Source organism: Ovis canadensis, chromosome 21 (assembly GCF_042477335.2).
Source record: "Ovis canadensis isolate MfBH-ARS-UI-01 breed Bighorn chromosome 21, ARS-UI_OviCan_v2, whole genome shotgun sequence".
Taxonomy (NCBI): Eukaryota; Metazoa; Chordata; class Mammalia; order Artiodactyla; family Bovidae; genus Ovis; species Ovis canadensis.
In genome coordinates, this window is record NC_091265.1 from 36,382,958 (window position 1) to 36,409,236 (window position 26,279).

The 26,279-nt window shown below is 39.4% G+C and overlaps 1 protein-coding gene across 1 annotated transcript in view; it reads right to left on the reverse strand.

The window, feature by feature from the left end:
* LUZP2 (leucine zipper protein 2) overlaps positions 1-24,753 on the reverse strand; it is a 533,028-nt gene extending 508,275 nt beyond the window's left edge. The window contains exon 1 of the mRNA XM_069564962.1: positions 24,132-24,753. Within this exon, the coding sequence (XP_069421063.1) occupies positions 24,132-24,193 (62 nt within the window). The 5' untranslated portion in view covers positions 24,194-24,753. The remainder of the gene's footprint in view (positions 1-24,131) is intronic.
* Positions 24,754-26,279: the final 1,526 nt, after the last annotated feature.

Sequence of the window (26,279 nt, forward strand, 5' to 3'; positions counted from 1 at the left end):
GCAATGCACTCCACTATTCTTGCCTGAAGAATTCCATGGATAGAGGAATCTGGTAGGCTACCATGGGGTCATGTAGGGTCCATGGGGTCACAAACAGTCAGACATGATTGAGTGACTAGTACACACACACACACACATACACACACACTTATGCAAGTGATATAACTGATGTGCTCACATTGAAATTTTCAGAGTCAATACATATGTAAGAAAAAATAAGTGAGATTGAATAAACAGGATAAAATTTTTACATGAAAACTATATAGAATCTTTAAACAGTAGCAATAATTCTTTGACAGGCAACCGATTTTTTCAACTATTTCATTTAAATGGTTCAACATAGAACACTGAAATATAAATTTAAAAAATCATGTATTTTGTAGGGAGGATTACAAGAAAAAATAATATACATGGTAACAAGAAATTATCAAGCCCTGGAAAGAAGTCATATGGAGAATTTGGGGGTCGCAGAATTTCATATTCACAGAAAAACTACTCACACTTCACAAAAATAGCTTTAGGTTTTGCATTAATCTCCATAATTGAATGGTAAGAAAAGTAGCATACATTAAGTATATATAAGTGCCAGGTGTTTTTAATCTGTTAATCTTCACCACAGGATTTCCAGATTGCTTATTTTTCCAATTCAAATGAAACATATTATCATAAAGAATTTTCAAAAGCTCAGTCAAGGTCACATAACTAGCAATGTGGAAGACTAGGATTTAAACCCAGGTGGATCAGTCTCTATCTTAGGTCAGTTACCCCAAAAGTAAAGCCTACAAGGCCTCCTTTGGACAACTGATGTATCTCAATGAGTGAGTACTTTCAAAAGAAGGTGAGAACAAAAATGTTCAGCAAATAAGTGATACCAGAAGAACACAGCTTCTCATGGTTCCTAGGGAAGCTTGGAGCATGCATTGCACCACAGAGGTAGACCCACATGGTTGCTAACTGTGGTGACTGAGGATAGGGGCACCCAAGGCTGGGAACAATGGAGGGAGAGGAAGTCTAATTAGGCATGGGGGTGGGAGTGAAATGGGGGAGAAAATTGATAGAAATAGAGAGATAGACTCCATTAGGCCAGGTTAGGGATGGGAAAAGGTATTGAAAGAGAGGATGAATAAAGCATAGAATTAGGTGAAAATCTCACTAAGGCCATTTTTCTGTTATTTTTTAGGTTATTCATTAGCTGTCAGTACCACCAAAAGCAGTTGGTACCATGAAAGGCAACAGGCAAATGGGCCACTCCTAGTGAAGCTAGACTAGGCGCCAAAAAGGTCTACTGCAGCCTCTAAATTCATTACAAAAGTTATCTTTTCATATGAATATTTCACACGCTGGGAGGCTGGCTATCAGACCAGACTGATACCCTGTCAACTTCCTAGAACATAAGACTCTCTATGTTATTTTTCTTGCTTCCTACATTCTAATTTTCTCCTTCTCTTATGGAGGTTGGAAATTAACCATGAAATTTTTCTGGCCAATTGATTTCTCACCTCAACACAGGAAAGACTATAAAGTTACTACACAATTTTATGCAAGGTGGAGGATGGAGCGCACATGGCACATACGTGTGTATGAGTGTCTGTGTCTGCATGTGTATGTGTGCAGTGCCTGCTCAAAGGCAGATGCATCTCAATCGTTTGTGACTTCAATGAAGTATCTGACTCGATCTGAAAATTATAAAATCCATTTGTAGATAGTGATAATACCTTGGTTATAATACATTATTTACATATAAATTCTTAATGTAAAATTTGCTTGAGTACAAGTCACATAAAACTCACTTACGTGACAATTTTCATTCAAATTTATATAACCTTAAGATATTTTAGCATGGAAGATGGGCAAATGGCCCATCTATTTTCACTCACTTTTTACAATTCTGCTTAGAAGCTATCACTTTGAAATTATTATTAATTATAGTGCCTTTATACATAGCAGTTTTCTTTCTGAGATTTATTTTCTTAAACAACTTGTTTCCCTGGACACATTTAGCTGTTGAAAACCAGCTTTAGTTCTGTGACACCTTCTACATCTCTCTCCTCTCTATTCCCAGCAGTGGGGAAATTCACTCTTGTGTTCGGATTTGGTCTCCTTCAGTTCCACATTCTGCTACCCAATTCTCAGTTCTCCTGAGATGTAGAGACTGTTTTATTTGTTTAGGGTCACTCAGCTATGAGGCAAACTCATTTACTCTGAATCCATTCTTCTTGTGTTAACGGTACTCTCAGTTTCACTATGAATGAGGAATAAGGGACTCATCACCACCAACTATTTATGTCCCTTTTTCTGCCAGTTTGTCTTGTATGTTCTTTTTATAGCAAAATAAAACAAACAAACAAACAAACAAAAAAAAACAGAAAACAGTCACAGACTGCATTTTCCCCCCAATAATCCAGTCTCCTCTTCCACAAACTCTGCTTCAATGCCAGTGATGCACTGTGGGCATCTGGTTACAGTCTCTGTGCTCATCACTCATCTTTAAAACATTGTTTTCCAAAGGTATTTTTTGTTTGTTTGTTTGTTTTGCTTTTTCCAGATGCACTTCTTATTACAACAGAGAATCCTGACTATGCATGCAGAATGTACTATACTTGAAAACATCAGAACACTAAATCGGTTCCATTCTCACTTTGCCCTCCACTTAGCATTCTGTCTAGCAACTCTTATTTTCCCAGGCTATCACCCTTTCATCACTTCTTTGGGATAAATACTCAGTACGTTCATTGTTTGAAAGGTTATGGGTAGACAAAAGCTGTTGATTTCCTGAAAGAACAATTGACACATTTCTACCACAATTTAGCCTTTGCTTAGGACAAATGGGATTCACTGACTGATTTTTCATGGTACAATCTAAGCTTTGGAATCAGAGTCTAGGGTCCAAGTCTTGGCCCTGGAACTTACTATAGCTGTAAGGGATGATGGATAGAGACAAGTCACAGATGAAATGCTGTTTTGTGGCACACAGGTCCTGAGCATATTAAAAAAAATAATCTTTACACTTCCGATTCTTTAAACCGTCAAAGCAGAACATAATTTAAAGTAGCTACTGATAAATTTATGTTTTCCAAACGTCTTAAAGTACTTTAAAACACAGCTGTTGGCCTGGGACAAATCTCATTCATTTCTTTCTCTTATTTGCTACATGGATTATAAAAATAAAATGTTACCAATGATTACTACAGGATCATGACTAATTATCTTATGACTCTGTATAGATTTTCTGTTACCGAGTCCAAGCTCGCTTTGATCACTGTATGACAGGCCAATAAATTCAGGAGATGAGGTGCTGAGGCAAGGAATATGACTTTATTCAGAAAGCCAAGTGACTGAAACATGCCAGACTAATGTCTCAAAATAACCATTTTGTCCGTGTCTGGATGCCAGTTTCTTTTATAGAGCAAAGATGGTTGCAGGGGGGTGGGGGAGGTGAGAAAACAAGGTAAAAAGCCCATTAATCTCACAAATATAACCTGGAAAAGACAGCCTTGGCGAATGCAGTGAAAGTGAAAGTGCAATTCGCTCAGCCGTGTCCAACTCTTTATGATCCCATGGACTATACCGTCCATGGAGTTCTCCAGGCCACAATACTGGAGTTGGTAGCCTTTCCTTTCTCCCGGGAATCTTCTCAACCCAGGTATCAAACCAGGGTCTCGCACATTGCAGGAGGATTCTTTACCACCTTAGCCACCAGGGAAGCCCAAGAATACTGGAGTGGGTATCCTATCCCTCCTCCAGAGAATCTTCCCAACCCAGGAATAGAACCAGGGTCTCCTACATTGCAGGCAGATTCTTTACCAACTGAGCTATCAGGAAAGCCTTGGCGAGAGGGTGTGTTAATTTCTCCCTGTCTTTAGGCATTCACAAGAGGACAGGATTCTGAACAAAGGCACCTTTGGTTTAATATTCAGGCAGAGGGGCAGGGTTCCCGAGGTAGACCATTACATATAACCAGCATCCTTTTAGTGAACAAAAACAACAGGAAGCAAAGTTTAAAGTAACAGATTCAATGTGAAGTCATAATTGGCTCTTCTATGCAACATTTCTTGTATAGATGCTTCCAGTTCAGTTCAGTTCAGTTGCTCAGTCGTGTCCGACTCTGCGACCCCATGAATTACAGCACGCCAGGCCTCCCTGTCCATCACCAACTCCCGGAGTTCACTCAGACTCACGTCCATCAAGTCGGTGATGCCATCCAGCCATCTCATCCTCAGTCATCCCCTTCTCCTCCTGCCCCCAATCCCTCCCAGCATCGGAGTCTTTTCCAATGAGTCAACTCTTCACATGACGTGGCCAAAGTACTGGAGTTTCAGCTTTAGCATCACTCCTTACAAAGAACACAAAGGACTGATCTCCTTCAGAATGGACTGGTTGGATCTCCTTGCAGTCCAAGGGACTCTCAAGAGTCTTTTCCAACACCACAGTTCAAAAGCATCAATTCTTTGGCGCTCAGCTTTCTTCACAGTCCAACTCTCACATCCATACATGACCACAGGAAAAACCATAGCCTTGACTAGACGGACCTTTGTTGGCAAAGTAATGTCTCTGCTTTTTAATATGCTATCTAGTTTGGTCATAGCCTTCCTTCCAAGGAGTAAGTGTCTTTTAATTTCATGGCTGCAGTCATCATCTGCAGTGATTTTGGAGTCCAAAAAAACAGTCTCACACTGTTTCCACTGTTTCCCCATCTATTTGCCATGAAGTGATGGGACCAGATGCCATGATCTTTGTTTTCTGAATGTTAAGCTTTAAGCCAACTTTTTCACTCTCTACTTTCACTTTCATCAAGAGGTTCTTTAGTTCCTCTTCACTTTCTGCCATAAGGGTAGTGTCATCTGCATATCTGAGGTTATTGATATTTCTCCTGGCAATCTTGATTCCAGCTTGTGTTTCTTCCAGCCCAGCGTTTCTCATGATGTACTCTGCAGAGAAGTTAAATAATCAGGGTGACAATATATAGCCTTGACATACTCCTTTTCCTATTTGGAACCAGTCTGTTGTTCCATGTCCAGTTCTAACTGTTGCTTCCTCACCTGCATATAGGATTCTCAAGAGGCAGGCCAGGTGATCTGGTATTCCCATCTCTTTCAGAATTTTCCAGGTTTTTTTGTGATCCACACAGTCAAAGGCTTTGGCATAGTCAATAAAGCAGAAATAGATGTTTCTTTTTGGAACTCTCTTGCTTTTTCCATGATCCAGCGGATGTTGGCAATTTGATTTCTGGTTCCTCTGCCTTTTCTAAAACCAGCTTGAACATCTGGAAGTTCATGGTTCATGTATTGCTGAAGCCTGGCTTAGAGAATTTTGAGCATTACTTTACTAGCGTGTGAGATGAGTGCAATGTGCTATATTGGCAATAAAACATTAGCTTTATCCCCCTTTGTCCTTACTGTACCACTAAATGGTTGTAGCACTTTTGATAAGTCATTTGGTATCTGGGAACCTTAGTTTATACATTCATAAAAGTAAGAGCTGCAACAGAGAAGACCCACTGAGATCTGAAATGTTATGATTCAAGGAAGGTTCTTAATATTAATACTACTTATATTTGGCTGACATCACAATTTGGTTTTTCAGCCTGTGCCTACCATAACATGGTTCAGTAACCCTGTGGAAACATCTAGCCCCATAACCTCTTCCTTTGCTTCCAACACCATCTTGGCTTAACCTCTTTCCCTACTCAGCTTAGTATCCATGATCCACTATTTCAATCACTCTGTTGCCATATCCCTCTTGCCATTACAAAAAACTGTACAAAAATTTACTTTCAACCCTCTTTTTCTTTTCCCTAAGGAAAAGTTCCTTACAAGGTGGAGACTTTGAAAAAAATGGTAGCCTCTGATAACTTAAGATACCAACATAAATAAATGTGGATGGTAGTTGAATATGTTCACAACATGGTTTGGAGGTAAAGCACAATTTCCTAAAAAAAGATAGCATCACTGACTTTAAAATTTTAAAATCATCTATATCATTCTTTCCATCCACAAAAAAAAAGCACAAGGAAAAACAACAAGGCAAAGAGTCAAGCACATATTTGAGTATTTTTACATGTAAAGCACAATATGAAGCCATAAAATACATGTGAACCTTGCCGTTAAAGTGGTCACCTTCAGAACAGATGCACTAAGTTTAAGGCTGGACCATTTACTGACATTACTTTATTGTTAGTAAATATTTAAGAGTCACATAAAATAATTAATTATAAATACCTCTATTTTTAAGTTCAAATTATTCCCAAGTTTGGTTCCCATCTCTTAGCCAAAATTCCAGTGATGTAAGCATTTACCTTACCTATAAACCAAAAGAGAAAATTTACCATTATCTGTTTTTCTTTGATTTTAATTTCTAGTGAGAGATACCCATCTTCTACTCTTTTGTGCTCAAAATAGGAAAACATTTTAGAGTAATGGGAACCATTTACCTAGTAGAGAATTTGAGAAGCAAACAGGAAAGAAGACAAAGTGAATATAACAGAGCTTCCAATATTCATTTTCCATTTGTCTCCTCTTAAGAAAAAACTGATTTACCCCTGAATATATCACTGAAGCAAAGCGACTGAAAGTCTCAGCCTACCTTTTAACTGGGTGGTGAGTGTTGGTTGCCTACTCGTGTCCAACTCTTTGCAACCCCATGGACTGTAGCCCACCAGGCCCCTCTGTCCATGGAATTCTCCAAGCAAGACTGCTGGAGTGGGTTGCAATCCCCTTCTCCAGGGGAATCTTCTTGACCCAGGGATCAAATCCAGGTCTCCTGCAATCTGAGACTCCAGGGAAGCATAACTATTCTACTATTCTACTACGGCTAGCAAAATATTTGGAAAAGGAGAATGGTGTGTCCCTATCCCATGCTGCTCTTTAAAAGGATGACCTGAGCGCTCTTGGATCATAAAGGCCAGGCTCACAGAGCAGACAGCTGGAAGAAGCCTGTGTCCCGCTGACAGGGCCAACAGGTCCATTAGGCTCATTAGGCACAGTGCTTTCATGACACTTTTGGGGGCCCATAAACATTTTAAAATTCTTTTAAAATAAAAAAAAATAAGTGAACTTTTAGGCTTACATATATACAGTATTAATATGTCATCTTTATATCAACAGTCACAAAACATTATATATATCTTTGATGGGGGTATGAGCTGATGAAGGTAAGCATACGCCAGGTCCAGAAAATTTATAAGGCAGGCCTGCTTGCTGTCCATGAGAATCAACCAGCCCTGCTTTTCCTCCTGGAAGTATATCCCAGATGACAGGAAGATGAACTTCTATTTTGCTTAAGCCACTATTACTTGGAATTTTCTGTTACATACCAAGAAACTGAATCTTAACTGACTAAAAAGATAGGTACTCACATTGACTTATAAAAGGTACACAATTAATACAGGGCCAAAATCATGTATGACCAAAGATACAAATATTGCATATAGGCCACCTCCTTTAACACTACAAGGCTAATGGCATTTGCTTCATCTTTCAATAGCTGTGTTACGGATGCATGTCTGTCTTTCTCCAAAATTCAATGTTGAAACCCTAATCCTCACAGAGACGGAATTAAGAGGTAGGGCCTTTGGGAAGTAATTATATCAATTACTTGATTACCCTTTTATGAGGGTAGAGTCCATTGTGCTCTTATAAGCAGACACACAAGACGGTGATTCCTGCCTAATCCACCACGGAGGGGTACAAAGAGAAGACCACAGTCCGCAGACCAAGAAAAGTGCTTTCATTAGACACTGAATATGTCAGCATATTAATTTTTGGCTTCTCAGCCTCTAGAACTGTGAGGAGGAAATGTTTGTGGCTTGAGTCATCCGATCTATGCTATTCTGCTACAGGAGCCAAAGCAGATCAAAACAAAGCCACTCTCCCTCCTGTACACTCCAGCTTTCTAGATCCCGAGGTAAGGTTGGTGTTGGGAAAGTGAAACTCAACTCTGGCTCTGGGCCACCCACCTGACATTACTAACAGTCTCTTCATCTATAAAAAGGAGTCATTACTAACTGCCACACAGGATAATGTGAAAAGATATAAGCATGTATAAAAACTCAAATTTAAGTACTATAAAAATGTCAGACACGTTTGTCTCCCTTACGTAATGTCTTCTTCCCGACAAGTCTGTCCTTTAAGATTCTTTTAAGTAAGGGCACATAGGGGAAATGGGTACATTATTAAAATTTCAGGTCCAATTCCACTTAGGAGGGACAAGACATGTAGGAATCACTGTAGTGATGAATGGGATCAAGCTTTGTTTGATTTACAAAGTATATTTTCAAGGATAGGTCCCCCCCCCCCCCCGGCAAAAAAAAAAAAACTGTTAAATAACATGCATACATATATATATGATATATATTATAAAGTATATGTGCATGAGTATACATACATATATCTCTTTGGTAATTATTTTGTCATGAAATGAAGCTGAATTATTTTAGACATCAGTTTTCGGATGTGTCAGTCCAAGTGGGTTAAATCTAAAACAGAGATAACTGTACTATACTTCACACTTCGCAGTGCCATCTTCTGCCTATCAGTGGAAGTGCAGTTCCAATAAAACTGCAGCACTCTTTATTATTTACGATAGACAGTTCAAACAATGAGTCTGTTGTTTTCAACATCTGTAAAAGAAAAAAAAATGGCACTATTCACGACACGGGGATATTGCAAACGTTCGTGTGCACCAGACACCTTGGCTCATGAATCCACATTGCATGTATGTGATTACATACTCTAGTCTCATATGATTCTCACCAGCTCCTTTGTTTCTGAACTACCTTCCAAATGCCTGACATCATAGATTTTAGTGTTAATGTTCACTGTATAAGACCCAGACTTTGAAGCTATGCCTATTAAATCACTGGCTCAAATTTCACCTCTACCTTGGTAATTTTGTGATTTTAGATATATTAACTTCTCTAATCCTCAATGTCCTAATCTATAAAGTACTTTTATGAAGTACAAAAGAGCATGAATTAAAGTAATCCTAAAGACATGTATAGTTCTTATACATAGAAATCTAACAATAACCTTTAACTACTATTATAATTTTAAAAATTAAATTATGACTCCAGGCAGTAAGACAACTTCCCCAGGATCGCACAGGGAGAAAGGGCTAAGCTGCGGTTAGGGCCGGTCAGTGTGATTCCTACCATAGGTTTCTAAACTCCACAGTTGAAGCCTGGAAGCCACCTGGAGCCAAACAGTAGGACACTACAAGTCGCTGGTGTGACTCTGAAAAACGACATCCACAAATAAACACAGTATTATACAAATACATGATTATTTTTCTTTCACAATAAAAACAAAATAAAATGAACATTATTTTTTGTAAGAACTATAAAGAAAGGATCTTTTATCATATTTAGTTGTGAGCTTAGACGAAGCGTGAGAAGGAGTCACATATTTATAAGTTCTCAATGTGTAAATCAGAACACAAGCTATTGCAGATTTAGGGTCATTCCAGTGTTGTACGTAACACACTAGGAGGCGCTACAGCACAGTGATGGGCTAAAGGGCTAGTTGCTGTTTGACTTTAGGCTCCACTACCTAGGAGCCTAGGGCTTCCCTTGTAGCTCAGCTGGTAAAGAATCCACCCACCATGTGGGAGACCTGAGTTTGATCCCTGGTTTGGGAAGATCCCCTGGGGAAGGGAAAGGCTACCCACTCCAGTATTCTGGCCTGGAGAATTCCATGAACTGACTGTATAGTCCATGGGGTTGCAAAGAGTCGGTCATGACTGAGCGACTTTCATTTCACTTCACCTGGGAGCCTGGGGCTTCCCTGGTAGCTCAGCTGCTAAAGAATCCACTTGCAAAGCAGAAGAATCCCCATAGACAGAGAAGCCTGGCAGGCTACAGTCCATGGGGGTCACAGGGTCGGACAGGGCTAAGCGACTAAGCACAACAGCCCCTGGGAGCCTAGCGGGCTACAGTCCATGAGGTTGCAGAGTCGGACAGAAGTGGGAAGCGTTAGTCACTAAGCTGTGCCCGATTGTGAACCCCATGGACTACAGCCCTCCAGGCTCCTCTGTCCATGGAATTCTCCAGGCAAGAATACTGGAGTAGGCTGCCATTTATTTCTTCAGGGGATCTTCCTGACCCAGGGATGGAACTCAGGTCCCCTGTGCTGTAGGCAGATTTTTTACCATCTGAGCCACAGAGGAACAGGAGGGAGCGACTAACATTTTCACTTTTCACTTTCACTTACCACTTTATAGCCGAGGACTAGTAGTCTAATCCCTGCGTTGCCTTAGTTTCCACAGATATGAAAGGGAACCAACAATAGCAACCACCTCACAAGTAAATCTTCTGTGAGGATTAACCTAGTTTAAGATATTACCTGTTAGCTCTTAACCATTATCAAATCATCTTTCAATTTCTTTCTTATTCCAGAAGAACTAATACTACAGAGAAGATGAGAACTGAGACAGTATGGATGACACAGTTGCATATTCTATTTAATATATAAAATTAATTGAATCAATTTGATTTTCCACAGCAGTCAAAACCAACTGCTGCTAGTGAAGGTGAGGGCGATCAACAATTTCATTTCTACCAGGCTAAATGTTATTCCTACTTGGTCTAAAAACTCAAATTTCCTGGCCCAAGTAGAAGAAAAACAGGCATTTATATAGCCTCAAGTGCAGATCTTAGTTTTCATCGCCTCTTTATCATATACCATGAACTGATGAACGTGAAGAAGGATGTTAAGTTCTCATTCTTTTCAGTGTTATCTATAAGATTTCACCTCACTGTCAAGTACTTTCTAAATACAGTTACCCCTTGATAAATCCATGTCTTATAGTTTTATATCATTCAGTTTATTTGAGGATTTTCTCCATCCTCTGTAGAAAAGCACAGGAGGCAGAGAATTATTTTCATGTAAACTTGACTGATAAATGCAGCCTGGTATGTGACAAGATACTCATCTACTAAATTTATTTACCTCCATGTGAAAATAGGTGTGATTTCTGTCAAAGCAGCACTGTCTTTCCATCTTTCTGACTTCAGCTGCAATGTCCACGTTAAGCAAACGTGCAAGATATCAGTGCTGTAGATGCTACAGTTTCAAATATTGGTTTTTAAACTTTCCTGTGTATAGAAAGCATCCAAATTCCACATTCAAATGAAAATTCCTCGGCCCTTTCCTCAGAAAATCTAATCTGTCTGCAGTAGGAACAAGGAAGTAGACTTTTTAATGTGTCCCCAGGGATCCTGACTTAGGTATACTGAGGAGTGTACTTCGAGAAATATTGGTCTGACACACACGTTTTCTACATAGAAGTACTGAAATTAACTTGCAAATTGTGTACTTATAATGACGGTTCCAATTTATCGAGTTTAAAACTAACGAATTTCTTTGGCTCCTTTAAGAATGTTTTCAGTGTAGCCTGTCCCACGTCACGCAAACGTGCAGCTACTTGCCAGCGCAGTTTAGTTTCAGCAATTCTTAGTTTTACGTTATTTTTTTCTTCAGTGTGAATTTATACAGAGATTAGACGTTATGGGTATTGCTACAGTTTCATTCATAAAATGATTCTCAGAAATGATGAGCTAAGATCTAGGAAAATATGGACTAAGTTGCCCCAAACTCCTCCTCTGTAGTGATAAAACAGGGACAGGTATAATGTGTTACAAGAATGTAAGGGCTGAGTGACAGAGAGTAAGCATCTGGCACATTGCAGGGCAATGATTAGTCCTCAACATTACTGGCTGAATCTGTGATTCAAATGTTGTATACAATACCAAAAGAAATAAAGACATAGGTAAGGGATTCAATAGTTTTCTAAATTGTAGTGTCAGAAAAAAAGTCTGCCTCCATCTTTATATGAACTTTTCTTTGTAGAATGAGCTCACATCTCACTTTGTGGCCTCTGAAGATGTTCTCAACGTTATAAAGCTTACTCAACCATATCTGCTTCTTGCCAACATGCCACTTCAATTTTTCATGCATTTCCTTATTTCCTTTATAATTCAAAGGATCCCCCCTCTACTTCCCAGCCCCACCTTTCCTGTCTAAGGACTTAATTTACTGCAAAGACCTGCACTGAATGACTGCTAGCATAAGAAAAGACAAAGTTAAAAAGAAAATGACAGAAAGCAAAAAAAAAAAAAAAAGAGGAAAGCTCATGATTACAGACTTTCTTCTCTACTCCTACCATCTCTGCTCATGCACACAACATTCAAAGTGCCCTAGTGTTTCTCATTTCCTTCTGCCGTGCCAGCTCTTCTCCACCAGATCAAGACTAACCGTACCCCACTGTGAGACTGCTTAGTTTTAAAACTGAGAATCTTCAACTTGTCCGAAGGCTTATTTGTATTTACGCTGTCCTACTTTAAGATATATCTTTTGATCCTGCCATCTTTTTTTTAATTTTTTTTTTTACTTTATTTTACTTTACAATACTGTATTGGTTTTGCCATACATTGACATGAATCCACCACGGGTGTATACAAGCTCCCAATCCTGAATCCCCCTCCCACCTCCCACCCCATATCATCTCTCTGGATCATCCCCATGCACCAGCCCCAAGCATCCTGTATCCTGTATCAAACATAGACTGGCACTTCATTTCTTACATGATAGTATACATGTTTCAATGCCATTCTCCCAAATCATCCCACCCTCTCCCTCTCCCTCAGAGTCCAAAAGTCAGTTCTATACATCTGTGTCTCTTTTGCTGTCTCACATACAGGGTCATCATTACCATCTTTCTAAATTCTGTATATATGTGTCAGTATACTATATTGGTATTTTTCTTTCTGGCTTACTTCACTCTGTATAACTGGCTCCAGTTTCATCCATCTCATTAGAACTGATTCAAATGCATTCTTTTTAATGGCTGAGTAATACTCCATTGTGTATATGTACCACAGCTTTCTTATCCATTCATCTGCTGATGGACATCTAGGTTGTTTCCATGTCCTGGCTATTATAAACAGTGCTGCGATGAACATTGGGGTACATGTGTCTCTTTCAATTCTGGTTTCCTTGGTGTGTATGCCCAGCAGTGGGATTGCTGGGTCATAAGGCAGCTCTATTTGCAATTTTTAAAGGAATCTCCACACTGTTCTCCATAGTGGCTGTACTAGTGTGCATTCCCACCAACAGTGTAAGAGGGTTCCCTTTTCTCCACATCCTCTCCAGCATTTATTGCTTGTAGACTTTTGGATCACAGCCATTCTGACTGGTGTGAAATAAATGAACCTTCTTTAAAGGCATTTGTGTGATACGGTAATATAATTTCAGTAACTATATTTAACATTTAACTAGATTAGCAACATTATTAACAACACAGTTTGGAGCAGTCAAATTCAGAATAGAAGCTAGATCATCATACTCATTTTCCATACTATTTTTCTTGAGGGTGTTGTACATGTTTAAATCAGTGTTCCTAACTGCACTGATTAGGGTGATTTAGAATTGACTTTCACATTGGCCGCAAATCACCCACATGAGCTGGAGAAATGCATTCTCCATTCAGGTGTATTTGTTTGTTTGCTTGTTTTCATCTATAATAAGGGAGGACACGGCTGAGTTCCAAAATCTGTTCACTAGCACTTTTGAGATGGTAGGATAACATCATCGACACAATGGACATGAGTTTGAGCAAACTCTGCAAAATAATGAAGTAGAGAGAAACCTGGCATGCTACAGTCCATGAGTTCACAAAAAGTCAGACATGACTTAATGACTGCACAACAAAACTTTTGTCTTGCCTACACCAAGTAAAAGTTTTTATTAAAGACTGCTCTTTCTGACATGCAAGTACATTCTGTTAGGGTAAAATCTCTCTGATCCTTTCAATAAAATGATGTAAGTTTGGTAATATATTGAGTTGTATTTCTCTGTGCTAGACATTACTTTTTACGTACATTAGTTTATTTGATCCTCTTGACAAATCTATGAGAAAGGCAATGTTATTGCCTCTTCATTGATGAGAAAAATGTGGCTGTGTTAGTCATTCAGTCGTGTCCGACTCTCTGTGATTGCATGGACTGCAGCCTGCCCGGTTCCTCTGTCCATGGAATTCTCCAGACAAGAATACTGGAAGGGGTAGCCATGCTCTTCTCCAAGGGATCTTCCCGACCCAGGGTCTCCTGCACTGCAGGCAGATTCTTTACCATCTGAGCCACAAGGGAAGCCCAAGGGGATGTTAGTTGACATTTCTAACCTCATGTAGCTAGTATGGCTGACTCAAAGTCTGTTTATTATTCTATGTTCTTTGGATTTAACACATAGGATCCCACAAACACTTTCTGTAATCTCTACCTCATTAACCTCAAACTCTCACTGGGTAAGTGTTTTTAGGAGCTCAGAGCTGTGTGTTGAACAGAGTCTGAAGGATGTGCAACTAGAAACTCTTTTGATGATAAACAGGAGCAAGTCACAGAAAGTCACATCATCTATAGGGACATGAGATATAGGTTGGCCCAGAATCTGCATTAGTCTTTGTTGATACCTTAGCTCAGCTGAAAGGACTACTTTAGAAGGCGCAGGTCATTGCATGCTTTTTGTTCCATGTTCTCCTAAGGAGTATTTTCACTGAGTTCAATTTCCTCCAGACCCTACACCTAGAAAAATCATATCAGGAATAAACTATGAGTTTATTATTTGGCTGTGTCAGTCAAGAACTTTGAAATTCACTTAGAGGAACGATATATTTTGATTTTTAATATAAATATTAAATTTTGACCCCTTGAGGTATCTAATATAAAAATCAACACACTACACTAAATTTTAATTTCTACACACAGTAATGGCTAACACGTTTTAGGATTTCTTGAAGGACCAAAAATATAGCAATGTGTATGCACTGAAATAGAACATAAATATCCTTTCTTAAATCCTAATGTCATTAAATGTTGGACATTATTATTTCCCATTTTATAGATGAGAAAGTTAAGTCTCAGAATAGTTAAGAAATATATCCAAAGGAAGCAAGTTAATGATATGTATGTGTAAAATAAAATCCATTACCATTTCACCCTAAAAAATTTTACTCACTATAAATTGTTGATAGGCTATGATGAAAGTATAGAGATATGGAAACCAAACAATGTAATGTCACCATAAATTAAAGCTAGATATGAACATATTTAGGAACTAAGATAGTTCAGTATGCTACTCATTGAACAATACCACACAGTTGCAGTATAGGTTTAATAGGAAAGAAATATGTAAGCAAATCTCCTAAGAAATACACTTAAAGAAAAGAGTTTCAAAGAGAAGATTCCAAAGGTACCAAAAGTATTACCTTACAATAGAAGTCAAAAGCCAAGAGGAACCATTATTGGTGTATCTCTTATAAGGTAAACTGTGTACAAATGTGAAAACTCTTTTGTAATGCTGTTTTGAAATGCGGTTTTGAAAATGACCTGGGATCTTTTTAAAGCCAACTCATTCTTCAAAAAAACAGCTGAATGCAGGTGAACAAATGGTGCCCAACTCATTACTGTAATTCCCTTTGAATGTAGCCTGTTGTTCTATCATGATTCTATGTGGTCAGAGAACTTAAATTACTTTATACTCTATAATAACAAGAATAGTTCTGGATATAAGGTAGGCAGCAATTATACCAATGTGGCTTACTTACAGAAGAGATGATGTGGAGAGTGGTCATATGATAGAAGAGAGAAGCCCTGCAGAAAGTTCTGGGTTCTTGTTTTGGTTTCCTCTGGTCTCAGTCATCCTGGACCTTGGTTTTCTCACCTCTACTATGACGGGCTTTGGATGAGAACACAACCTTACATTCACAGCATGCTTCCCGATAACAGACTCTTTAAAGTACACTCAAAGAGATTAAAACACTTGAAAGCAGCACCAAACAAGTCAGACATAATTGCAATGCAATCACTACCTATAGTATAACGATGTCTCCTAGTGTTTATGAAAGCATTTTCAGAGCACAGCGTTTATTTGGTTGAACTTTAGCTTGTGTCTGAAAAAAATGGTCTACTTTTGATATTTTGTTTTTTGCATCTTATAAACATGAAGCGACATTTCTAAATGTCCCAGTAAACACATGCCCTTTTCTGATGCAGATTTAACATGATCTACGCCTTTTCTTTACCCTTTAGCTCCAAATTATACCCTGTTCTATGATCCACTCAACTGACACACACAGACACATATGCATGCACACAGAGTAATCTATGGCAGAAATACATACACTGTTTTCATTTAATGATCAGAATTCCATGGTACAACTATGAAGAGTTTATGATAAAATATATGCACGCTAGTTGAGAGCACACGATCTCTAGAGCTGTTTTGCAATCTGATTTAGTATAAAGTCCCTTTTATGTGATGTTTCTTAAGACATTTAGTAGTTAAGCTTTTTCTGTATTAGCAGTTCTCAAATTGTTGTCAATGGTTGAAAAAAATCTACATTTTCTTTCTGTAATTTTCCTAAATGTCTGTGCTTTATAGAGCTTGCTGATGCATGATGAAATTGATTAACAAGTAAAAAATAATGTTGTAGAAACTTTTATATCAATCTTGCCTATGCAGCTTGAACACATCCTTTTTTTATTCATTGATGCTTATGCTCACAGTTTTGACTTAAAAATTTATGCACTTTAAATGCAATTTAATTTACTTGTAACTATATAAGTTAAATATCTAAGTATGTACTTTTGTGCTCAATCATATTCTACATGGTAAAAGTAAATGTCACAATTTTTCATGGCGTTCACAAAAGTCCACAGTACATGGCCATCGAAACACATTTTAAAGAGCCAGGAGAGTTACCAGGTAATCCTCACTATTTCCCTTGCTTCCCCTCTTTTTTGGCAAATTTTTCTTTCTTTTTCATGATGACTGTCACTCTAGTGAATTTTGTGTCTTCCAACTGATTTGCAGCCAAGTTTTCATTTATTCTGCTTTGTCCAGATCAATCACAGATACAAAAATTTCATGAAAATATTAACCATATAGTACTAGCTGCATGGGCTAATCTCTGTTAAGCACTTTTATGTTCCAGGAAATATGGTAAACTCTTTTTTTCAGGTGTACTCAGTCTTTACCATAGCCCTCTCAGGTAGTTTCTATGAGTAGTCCTATTTTCTACATGAGGAAACTGGACAAAGAGGATAAGCAATTCATCTAACATCACACAACTAGCAAATGTTGAGCAATATTAAAGTCTATTCAGTTCAGTTCAGTTCAGTCGCTCAGTCGTGTCCAACTCTTTGCGACTCCATGAACTGCAGTACACCAGGCCTCCCTATACATCACCAACTTCAGAAGTTTACAAAAATTCACATCCATCGAGTTGGTGGTGCCACCCAACTATCTCATCCTCTGCCGACCCCTTCTCCTCCCGCCTTCAATCTTTCCCAACATAAGGGTCTTTTCAAATGAGTCAGCTCTCTGCATCAGGTGGCCAAAGTATCGGAGTTTCAGCTTCAACATCAGTCCTTCCAATGAACACCCAGGACTGATCTCCTTTAGGATGGACTGGTTGGATCTCTTTGCAGTCCAAGGGACTCTCAAGAGTCTTCTCCAACACCACAGTTCAAATGCATCCATTCTTCTGAGCTCAGCTTTCTTTATAGTCCAACTCTCGCATCCATACATGACTATCGGAAAAACTATAACCTTAACTACACGGACCTTTGTTGGCAAAGTAATGTCTCTGCTTTAGAATATTTTGTCTAGGTTGGTCATAACTTTCTTTCCAAGGAGTAAGCATCTTTTAGTTTCATGGCTACAGTCACTATCTACAGTGATTTTGGAGCCCAGAAAAAAAGTCAGCCACTGTTTCCACTCTTTCCCCTTCTTTAGGCCATGAAGTGATGAGATTGGATGCCATGATCTTAGTTTTCTGAATGTTGAGCATTAGGCCAACTTTTTCACTGTCCTCTTTCACTTTCATCAAGAAGCTCTTTAGTTCCTCTTCACTTTCTGTCATAAGGGTGGTGTCATTTACATATCTGAGGTTATTGTCATTTCTCGCCTAGTCTTGATTCCGGCCTGTGCTTCATCCAGCCCAGCATTTCTCATGATGTACTCTGCATGTAAGTTAAGTAAGCAAGGTGACAATATATAGCCTTGACGTGCTCCTTTTCCTATTTGGAACCAGTCTGTTGCTCCATGTCCAGTTCTAACTGCTGCATCCTGACCTGCTATTCAGATTTATCAAGAGGCAGGTCAGGTGGTCTAGTATTCCCATCTCTTTCAGAATTTTCCATAATTTATTGTGATCCATACAGTCAAAGACTTTGAGATAGTCAATAGAGCAGAAATAGATGTTTTTCTGGAACTCTCTTGCTTTTTTGATGATTCAGCAGATGTTGGTAATTTGATCTCTGGTTCCTCTGCCTTTTCTAAAACCAGCTTGAACATCTGGAAGTTCACTGTTCAAGTATTGCTGAAGCCTGGCTTAGAGAATTTTGAGCATTACTTTACTAGCGTGTGAGATGAGTACAATTTTTTGGTATTTGGAGCATTCTTTGGCATTGCTTTTCTTTGGGATTGGAATGAAAACGGACCTTTTCCAGTCCTATGGCCACTACTGAGTTTTCCAAATTTGCTGGCATATTGAGTGCAGCACTTTCACAGCATCATCTTTCAGGATTTGAAATAGCTCAACTGGAATTCCATCACCTCCACTAGCTTTGTTCATAGTGATGCTTCGTAAGGCCCTCTTGACTTCATATTCCAGGATGTCTAGCTCTAGGTGAGTGATCACACCATCGTGATTATCTGGGTTGTGAAGATATTTTTTGTACAATTCTTCCCTGTATTTTTGCCACCTCTTAATATTTTCTGCTTCTGTTAGGTCCATACCATTTCTGTCTTTTATTGAGCCCATCTTTCCATGAAATGTTCCCTTGGTATCTCTAATTTTCTTGAAGAGATCTCTAGTCTTTCCCATTCTATTGTTTTCCTCTATTTCTTTGTTATGATTTCTGAGGAAGGCTTTCTTATCTCTCCTTGCTATTCTTTGGAACTCTGCATTCAAATGGGTATATTTTTCGTTTTCTCCTTTGCTCTTTGCTTTCCTTCTTTTCACAGCTATTAACATTGATTACAAAATACTTTTTCATTATCCTCAGCAAAAGTTATTTCTAGTACTGCTTAATTGGCATTAGTTGCTCTTTCCTCTGTTCATACTTAAAACTTTGTTTAAAATATTGTTAATATTTATAGAACTTTATTTATAAGTATTTCTGAACATAACTAGATTTTAGGTATAGGCATTTGTAACTAATATATTACTTAATTGCCTTGTTGCCTTGTAACAACTAACTTGCACTTTTGATGTGTGGTAATGAAAGGATTTCTGTATGTTAAGATATGAAGATAAGGTCAAATTGATTGTTTTGGGGTTTTCTAGAGAATAAAGTCTAATATTAAACATTATCTGCTTAAGCAGGTTACTTAAGTGACTTAGCACTATTTATTAAAAAAGATTTTCTTCTAGAAGTCAGTCAAAAATAGGCACCCGTGCACCCAATCACACACAAACACTCTTATAACATACATGAGAAAGCATAATTTCATTACATCCATATAGCCCCACCAGTGGTTGCAGCAATTTTTGCTTCCTGGTGGGTAGATCACGTTCTCCCTTTCAATTACATAGTTTGGTCTGGGACAATTGTACCGTCAATTCAATTTGAGAAGTCTCTTTCACTGGTTGTAAAGAAAAATTTAATGCACAAAGATAGTCCCCAAATAAGTCATTAAAAAAAAAAAACCTGCTATTGGAAACAGGCAATTTAGATGCACAAAAGGAATTTAAAAAGTCAAAAAAAATTGTTAATATCTTCTTAGCCTAGAAAATTCATTTCTCTAATGCAGTTATACAGAATGGACAATTCTTACCAAGACATTTATGCTGGGTCATATAAAGGTGTGTAGAGGGTAAGACTTGTGTTCAGGGCTTGGTACAAAAAAAATATACTTCCACAGATCAATGTAGGGGAGTTATAGTAAGACTCCTACCAATATCAAATTTATTTTGTTTAAAAATAAAATATTTTGGTGCTTATTGGTTTATTACTATAACTCATCTTTCCTTTATCCTATCCATCAACTTAGTTAGATTAAGGGTTGAGCAAATAGGAGCCTGCAAGGAGATCCAACCAGTCCATTCTAAAGGAGATCAGTCCTGCGTGTTCTTTGGAAGGACTGATGCTAAATCTGAAACTCCAGTACTGTGGCCACCTCACGCGAAGGGTTGACTCATTGGAAATGACTCTGATGCTGGGAGGGATTGGGGGCAGGAGGAGAAGGGGACGACAGAGGATGAGACGGCTGGATGGCATCACCAACGTGATGCACATGAGTTTGGGTAAACTCTGGGAGTTGGTGATGGATAGGGAGGCCTGGTGTGCTGCAATTCGTGGGGTCACAAAGAGTTGGACACGGCTGAGTGACTGAACTGAACTGAACTGAAATAGGAGCCTGGGGCATCTTCAATATATAGTACCATCCAAAAATAGATTCCAAAATAAACACGTGGTATGACTGCTGGTCAGAGGGCCCAGGACACACCTCTAAGGTGACTCCTGTTGGGAGGACTATAACCGACCATCTGCTTAAAGTTCTTGCTTGATGGAAAACCACCAGAAGTCAGTAGACCTTCACTCCTCCCTGCCACATTCTCTCCCCATTAAGTCATTTAAAACCAAAGGTATTAAGAGCAGAATCACAGCAGAAAGGAACAAGAGGTTCAGCAGACTAAAGTATGAGCCTTCTCCAGCACTCCATGGGTCCCTTTTCACCAAGAGCTTCTAAAGACTTTTTTCACCCTACTATTCCTTTCTATACCTATACTGCTTCTTTCTGAAGTGAATTGCTGGCTGCCTTTAACAGAATAAGGCTGTTTAAAAAGTATAGTCAATCTACTCTGAAGATATGTTTGCTTTCTTTGATCACATTTATTTGTGCATAGGTTAAATGGCTTTCTGCATTAGCTACATTATTCATAACATTAACTCTTTAAAAAAATTATATGTACTTTATAAACAGGAGAGACAATATGCTAGAAAATTAAATAGCTCTTTTTAAATCTATGAGGTTTAGCTGTAAAACAGAGAACAGTTCTTGGCTAATGTTGAAGGTGAACATTTACCTTTCTTTCAGGACAAATTGGGCTTCCAGGGTGGGTGTTAGTGTTTAAGAACCCGTCTGCCAATGCAGGAGACATAAGAGGCATGAGTTTGATCCCTGGAAGAGGGCATGGCAACCCACTCCAGTATTCTTGCCTGAAGAATCCCATGGACAGAGGAGCCCAGCGGGCTACACTCCATAGGGCCACAAAGAGTTGGACACAACTGAAGTGACTTAGTATGTACCCACCCAGGGCAAATTAAGTAGCTCTGACTGAGGGGCATAGATGTTGTTCACTATGGTGAAAATGATGAATTTTTTTGTGCTTCAGCATCTAAAGTTGCTACAGAAAATACAGGAATAAGAAACAAACAAAAACAGAAAGCTATTCAAAAATTCATATTTAAAAGGCAGAATTGCTTTAGAGTTTTCATCCCTGTGGGTAGAATACTATTATATAGTAACCATCCTTCTCTAATTGCAGCATTTGCTTTAGTGAACACATTCCTTTACCTTAAAACAGAACTGAATTTAGCCCTATTGGAAGGATAACAGCAAGGTTTAAAAGAGCTATACCCAGAAAAAAGATTTTGAAACAAATATACATCAAAAGTCTCAGATCTATGTCTTTAACACTTTGAAAAGAACTTAATAATAAAAGACAAGTGATAACACCCAAAAGATATAGGAAAATCTTGCAACTGCCACCCCCTGTTAACGCATTCAATACAACTGAAGCAAGTGAAATGCCTTTGGCTTCACATACAGGACCACTGACTAAGAAATTAAGTTAGCCAGAAGTCTTTGGCTAGAAAATCCACTATCACAGGTGGCCACAGCTCAGCTACAACAGTTTTTTTTTTCTCAGCAGAACAATAAGCTCATCTTGACTAATGCAATTATTCTTGCAAACCTGTTCAGCTCAGGTTCTAACCCACACATTAACTGAATGACTATAAGAACTCTTAATTATTACAAAGAGAATAGGCTCCTGCTAGAGTCCACTGAAATATAAGCTCTTCTTGGCAAAATGACATATTGATAGTTCCAAATTCATTGTGAAGTTCTCTGATTTTCACAAAGTAATCTGGGTATCCAGTAAGATTAATTGTTACAGAGTAATCACAATAATAAGACATACCACCCATTAGGAAAAGTTTCAGTCTTTTAGGCCCAGTGTGTTCTTTTTGTTGAATGGGCAAGAGGGAAAATTTAAAGAAGACTGGTCAGTTTTCACATACCACAAACACTGCAGATATTTCCTATCTAAAGTAAGCTAGGGACAACTCATTCAGTTTTTGCTGTAAAATGTGCACTATTTTAAAAATTTTTATTTATAAGAATTAAGTTTTATAAGCCAATGACTCTTTGTTTTTGCATTATATAACCAACATTAAAACTTTGGAAGCTAGAGACTATAGAGTTTTCTGAGTCACTTAAATTATAGTGTCCTTAAAAAGCAAATGTACTTTTGGAACACTAAGGAGTCACTGTACTTAAAAATCATTGTGGGCAGAATTTCCATTGCTTAAATATTTATAATTTTCTGAAATATTGACAAGCACCTACTCAAGTGCCCCAAACTTGGAGAATTTGCTTTCTCTAGAAGAATCCACAAGTAATTACTAAACTGTAACACAAGAGTTCAGAGTAAGCGGCAGGACACTTTAAAAAAATAATTGTTATGCATGATTTGCACTGAATTGTTTAGAGCTAGACACAAACATTAAAATGGGCTCTGTAACTGGAACAAGTTATTATAGTATTGGGAGGCAGTGATTTTAAAACCATCTGCATTTTGTGAACTCCAGTAATGAGCAACCCTAAAAGAAAATAAAGAATCTGATTTATATTGCATTTTAGCCTAGGAAAGTTACCTGGGCTTTGTTTGCAAGCAAAGACTAAGTTCTTCAACTCTTGGGGCTACAACAGTCCTCACACTCAAAAGAAAGTTGGGTTACAAGAGCCTGATAGAGGGTGGGTCCACTAGAAGTGGAATCAAGAATTTCGCTGCCCTGATTTTTCACAGATAATGACTTTCCTTTATACTTCTCAATTTCAGAATTAGATATAATCCTATTTCCTCTCTTTATTATCCACCAGACACATAATCAGATAATGTTTCCATTCACATAGATTTGAAAAGATCCTCATCCTGTGTGGGTCATTTTATTTTATAGTGGCCAAGGCAGAGAGACTGCTGCCAATATGATGTTCAGGCCATGCAGAATAAAGGCTCAGTCCTGGGCAATGAAACAGTCCACCTTTGTTTTGCCCTCGTGGAAGAAGAATACAAACCCATCACCAACTTTGGGACTTGATCAACAGTGGGGAGTCACAAAACTCTTTTCAATCACTGCATTTTAAACCTTCACTAAAAATAGCTCCTCTGTGCTTGGGCTTAATGTCCCATCTATGGCCAGTGATGGAATACAGTACTTAATTGTTTCTGACTAGGGTCCTTGCATCAGCACTCTGAGAGTGTCTTCTAACTTTTAATCGCCTGTGTGCTCTTTAATTAGACCTGCTCACAGGACAGCCAAGACCAGTCAGCCCACTCAAGATGTTAAAACAGTCTATTTCACAAGTCCAGGAACTTTTGTACACGGCTATCCATTTCCTAAGATTTGTTATTTTTTCCTGTGCCTTAAAATCAGACACACTTAGGGGAGGAGGTCATCTTTGTGGCTATTGAGACAGCTCCAATGTATAGAGACACTGCTTGGTGACAACCCTCTCCTTGTCTATCTAATTCCCTTCTTTATGTGGTCTCCTATCCGCGTGTTATCTGTCGGCTACTACTAGGGCTGGAGGGAAACGCGTCTTTGAAAGGAACACTCGGTCCCCTCACTGGCAGGAATACGAGGATTTCTTTAAGGACTCGGATAACTAGAAAGGGGTTCCACTCCCCCAGAAGAATTTCAGAGTCTGAATCATAGAGACCTCCCCCGCTGCCCTCCGCCCAACTTAAGCGGGAGATGCAAACGGACGAGGTGTCTGTCCTTGGCCCCCACCGGTGACCTGCCGGCAGCGCCCCTCGCCTCGGGTCACTCACGCTCCAGGACTCACCTGGTGCCGAGGACCAGCGCCGGCAAGAGAGGCAGCAAGTAGTGCGCTGGGCTGAATTTCATGCTTGTCACCTGCCGGGGTCCTCCTTTCCTCGCTGCCTCCGCTTCCCCGCTTCCTCCTCCAGGTCCCGTCGCTCCTCCTCGGTGCCCGGCTCTGTCCCCGGCCGGCAGTGAGCCCTCTCCAGCAGCGGACGGAAGGAAACCGACAAACGGACGGCCGCCTCGAGAAGGCAGGCGCTGAGAGCGGGGAGTATCTTCGGGAGTGATGTCACCAGCGAGGCGAGCCCTGCCCCGGATTGTTCGGCGCCGCCGCTCCTGAGCCCGGAGGGCGCGCTGTCACTCGCGCCGCAGGCGGCGCGGGGAGCGGGAGGGGTGCCGGCGATGGCCCCGCGCGCTCAGGCAACGGGCTGCGCTCACCCGGCTGCACGTCCCGGACCCCGGGAGCTGGTCTTTTATTCCCGCTTCTCCAGAGGATGGGGAGGTGCCGGGCGGGGGCCAGGGGAGAAACCTAGTCTGCCAGTAACTGAACCTGCATCCGCGGCAGGAGGTGAGCCAGAATGCGCTGGGGAAGACTCTCAGAGGCTCAGAGTCACAGGCAAGTGTCCCTCACCTAGTTAAAGCGTGTTTAGAAAAACGGTGCTCCGGAGGGAGAGAGTGTTTAAAATGTTAACTCGAATTACAAACGCGTAATGACTCGTCGGATGCGAATGGAAGGACAGGAGGAGTGAAGAGCGTCCAGGAATGCACCCTGAGCCCCTATCGCTATTGCGAGCTTCTTAGTCCGCAAAACGTGGACTGGGAAGAGGTTTCCGGACACTTAAGACGTCTGTGGCTTCTGTGTTTTGAAGATTTCTGATTTTCCTATTATTTCAGTTTGTCTATCTGTACAACCAGCTGGCAGTGGGGTTGCAGCTCGTGGTGTCCCAGTTGCACACACCTAAAGGGTGGCTTGTCTTCAGGTGAGGAAATATAACTAAAGAAGTCTTCAAAATGTTAACGGTAATTAACCCGGAGTGGTAGTACTGGAAGAAAGAAGGTTTTATCTGTCCTTTTTTCCCCCTATATTTTTCAAGTTTTCTATAATGAACATCTGATATTTAGTAAGCTTTATTTTAAAAAATTAATAAGGGAAACGAAATAACAGAACTCTAATACAAAATAACATTTTGCAAATAACCTAGAAAATAGGGCCAACTTCATCTACTGAGATGTTCAGTTCTAGGATATTTGTAACATGCTGTCTGTGTGTGTGTATGTGTACTCCAGCAGGGAGTATGCATGCCTGCTAAGTCTCTTCAAGTCCTGTCCAACTCTGGGACCCTATGGACTGTAGCCCGCCAGGCTCCTCTGTCCAGGGATTCTCCAGTCCAGAATACTGGAGTGGGTTTCCATGCCCTCTTCCAGGGGATCTTTCCAACCCATGGATCAAACCCACCTCTCTTACATCTTCTGCATTGGCATGGCAGGCGGGTTCTTTACCACTATATACACACACACACACACACACACACACACACACATACATACATATATACACATATATATTCCAGCAGGATATCCTTGTTAAATAAATGTTTATAAAGAACTACTGTATACATTATTTCATTTGATTGCTACAAGAGCCAATCTAGAGAAATACAAGTGATTCCTATTATAGAGATGAGGAAATATCTCATCAAGATCAGAATTTTAAAAACTGCGTTCTTCTAAATCTTAAGCAAATCCTACTGTTGCCTGGACTATCATACCCAGCATAACAAACTCAGTGATTAACACAAAGTTGATGGTCAGTAGCTAGCTGCTGACGTGCACCAAAGATCCTAGAGGGCAAAGGTCAGATGTTCTCCAGGAATTCCCATCCAGATGGTTCAGCCTATATTCCAGTTTTTTTCAGGGACTAGCCATTTACAATAAAATTCAGATGAAGCATCCCCTTTAGTCTATTTTTTGAAGATACTATTTGTAGGAAAAATGCATTTGTTATAAAGCTTTATTTTAAAGAGGATACAAATTTAAAGAATTAACTTTCTAATTTACTGAACTATTTTTGTTTTTGTTTCTAATGGGATTGAAGTTAAAACAATCATATAGAACAGATATTGCTTTAAAACCCCAGGCCAATAAAACAGATGAGTAATAACTTTTGCAA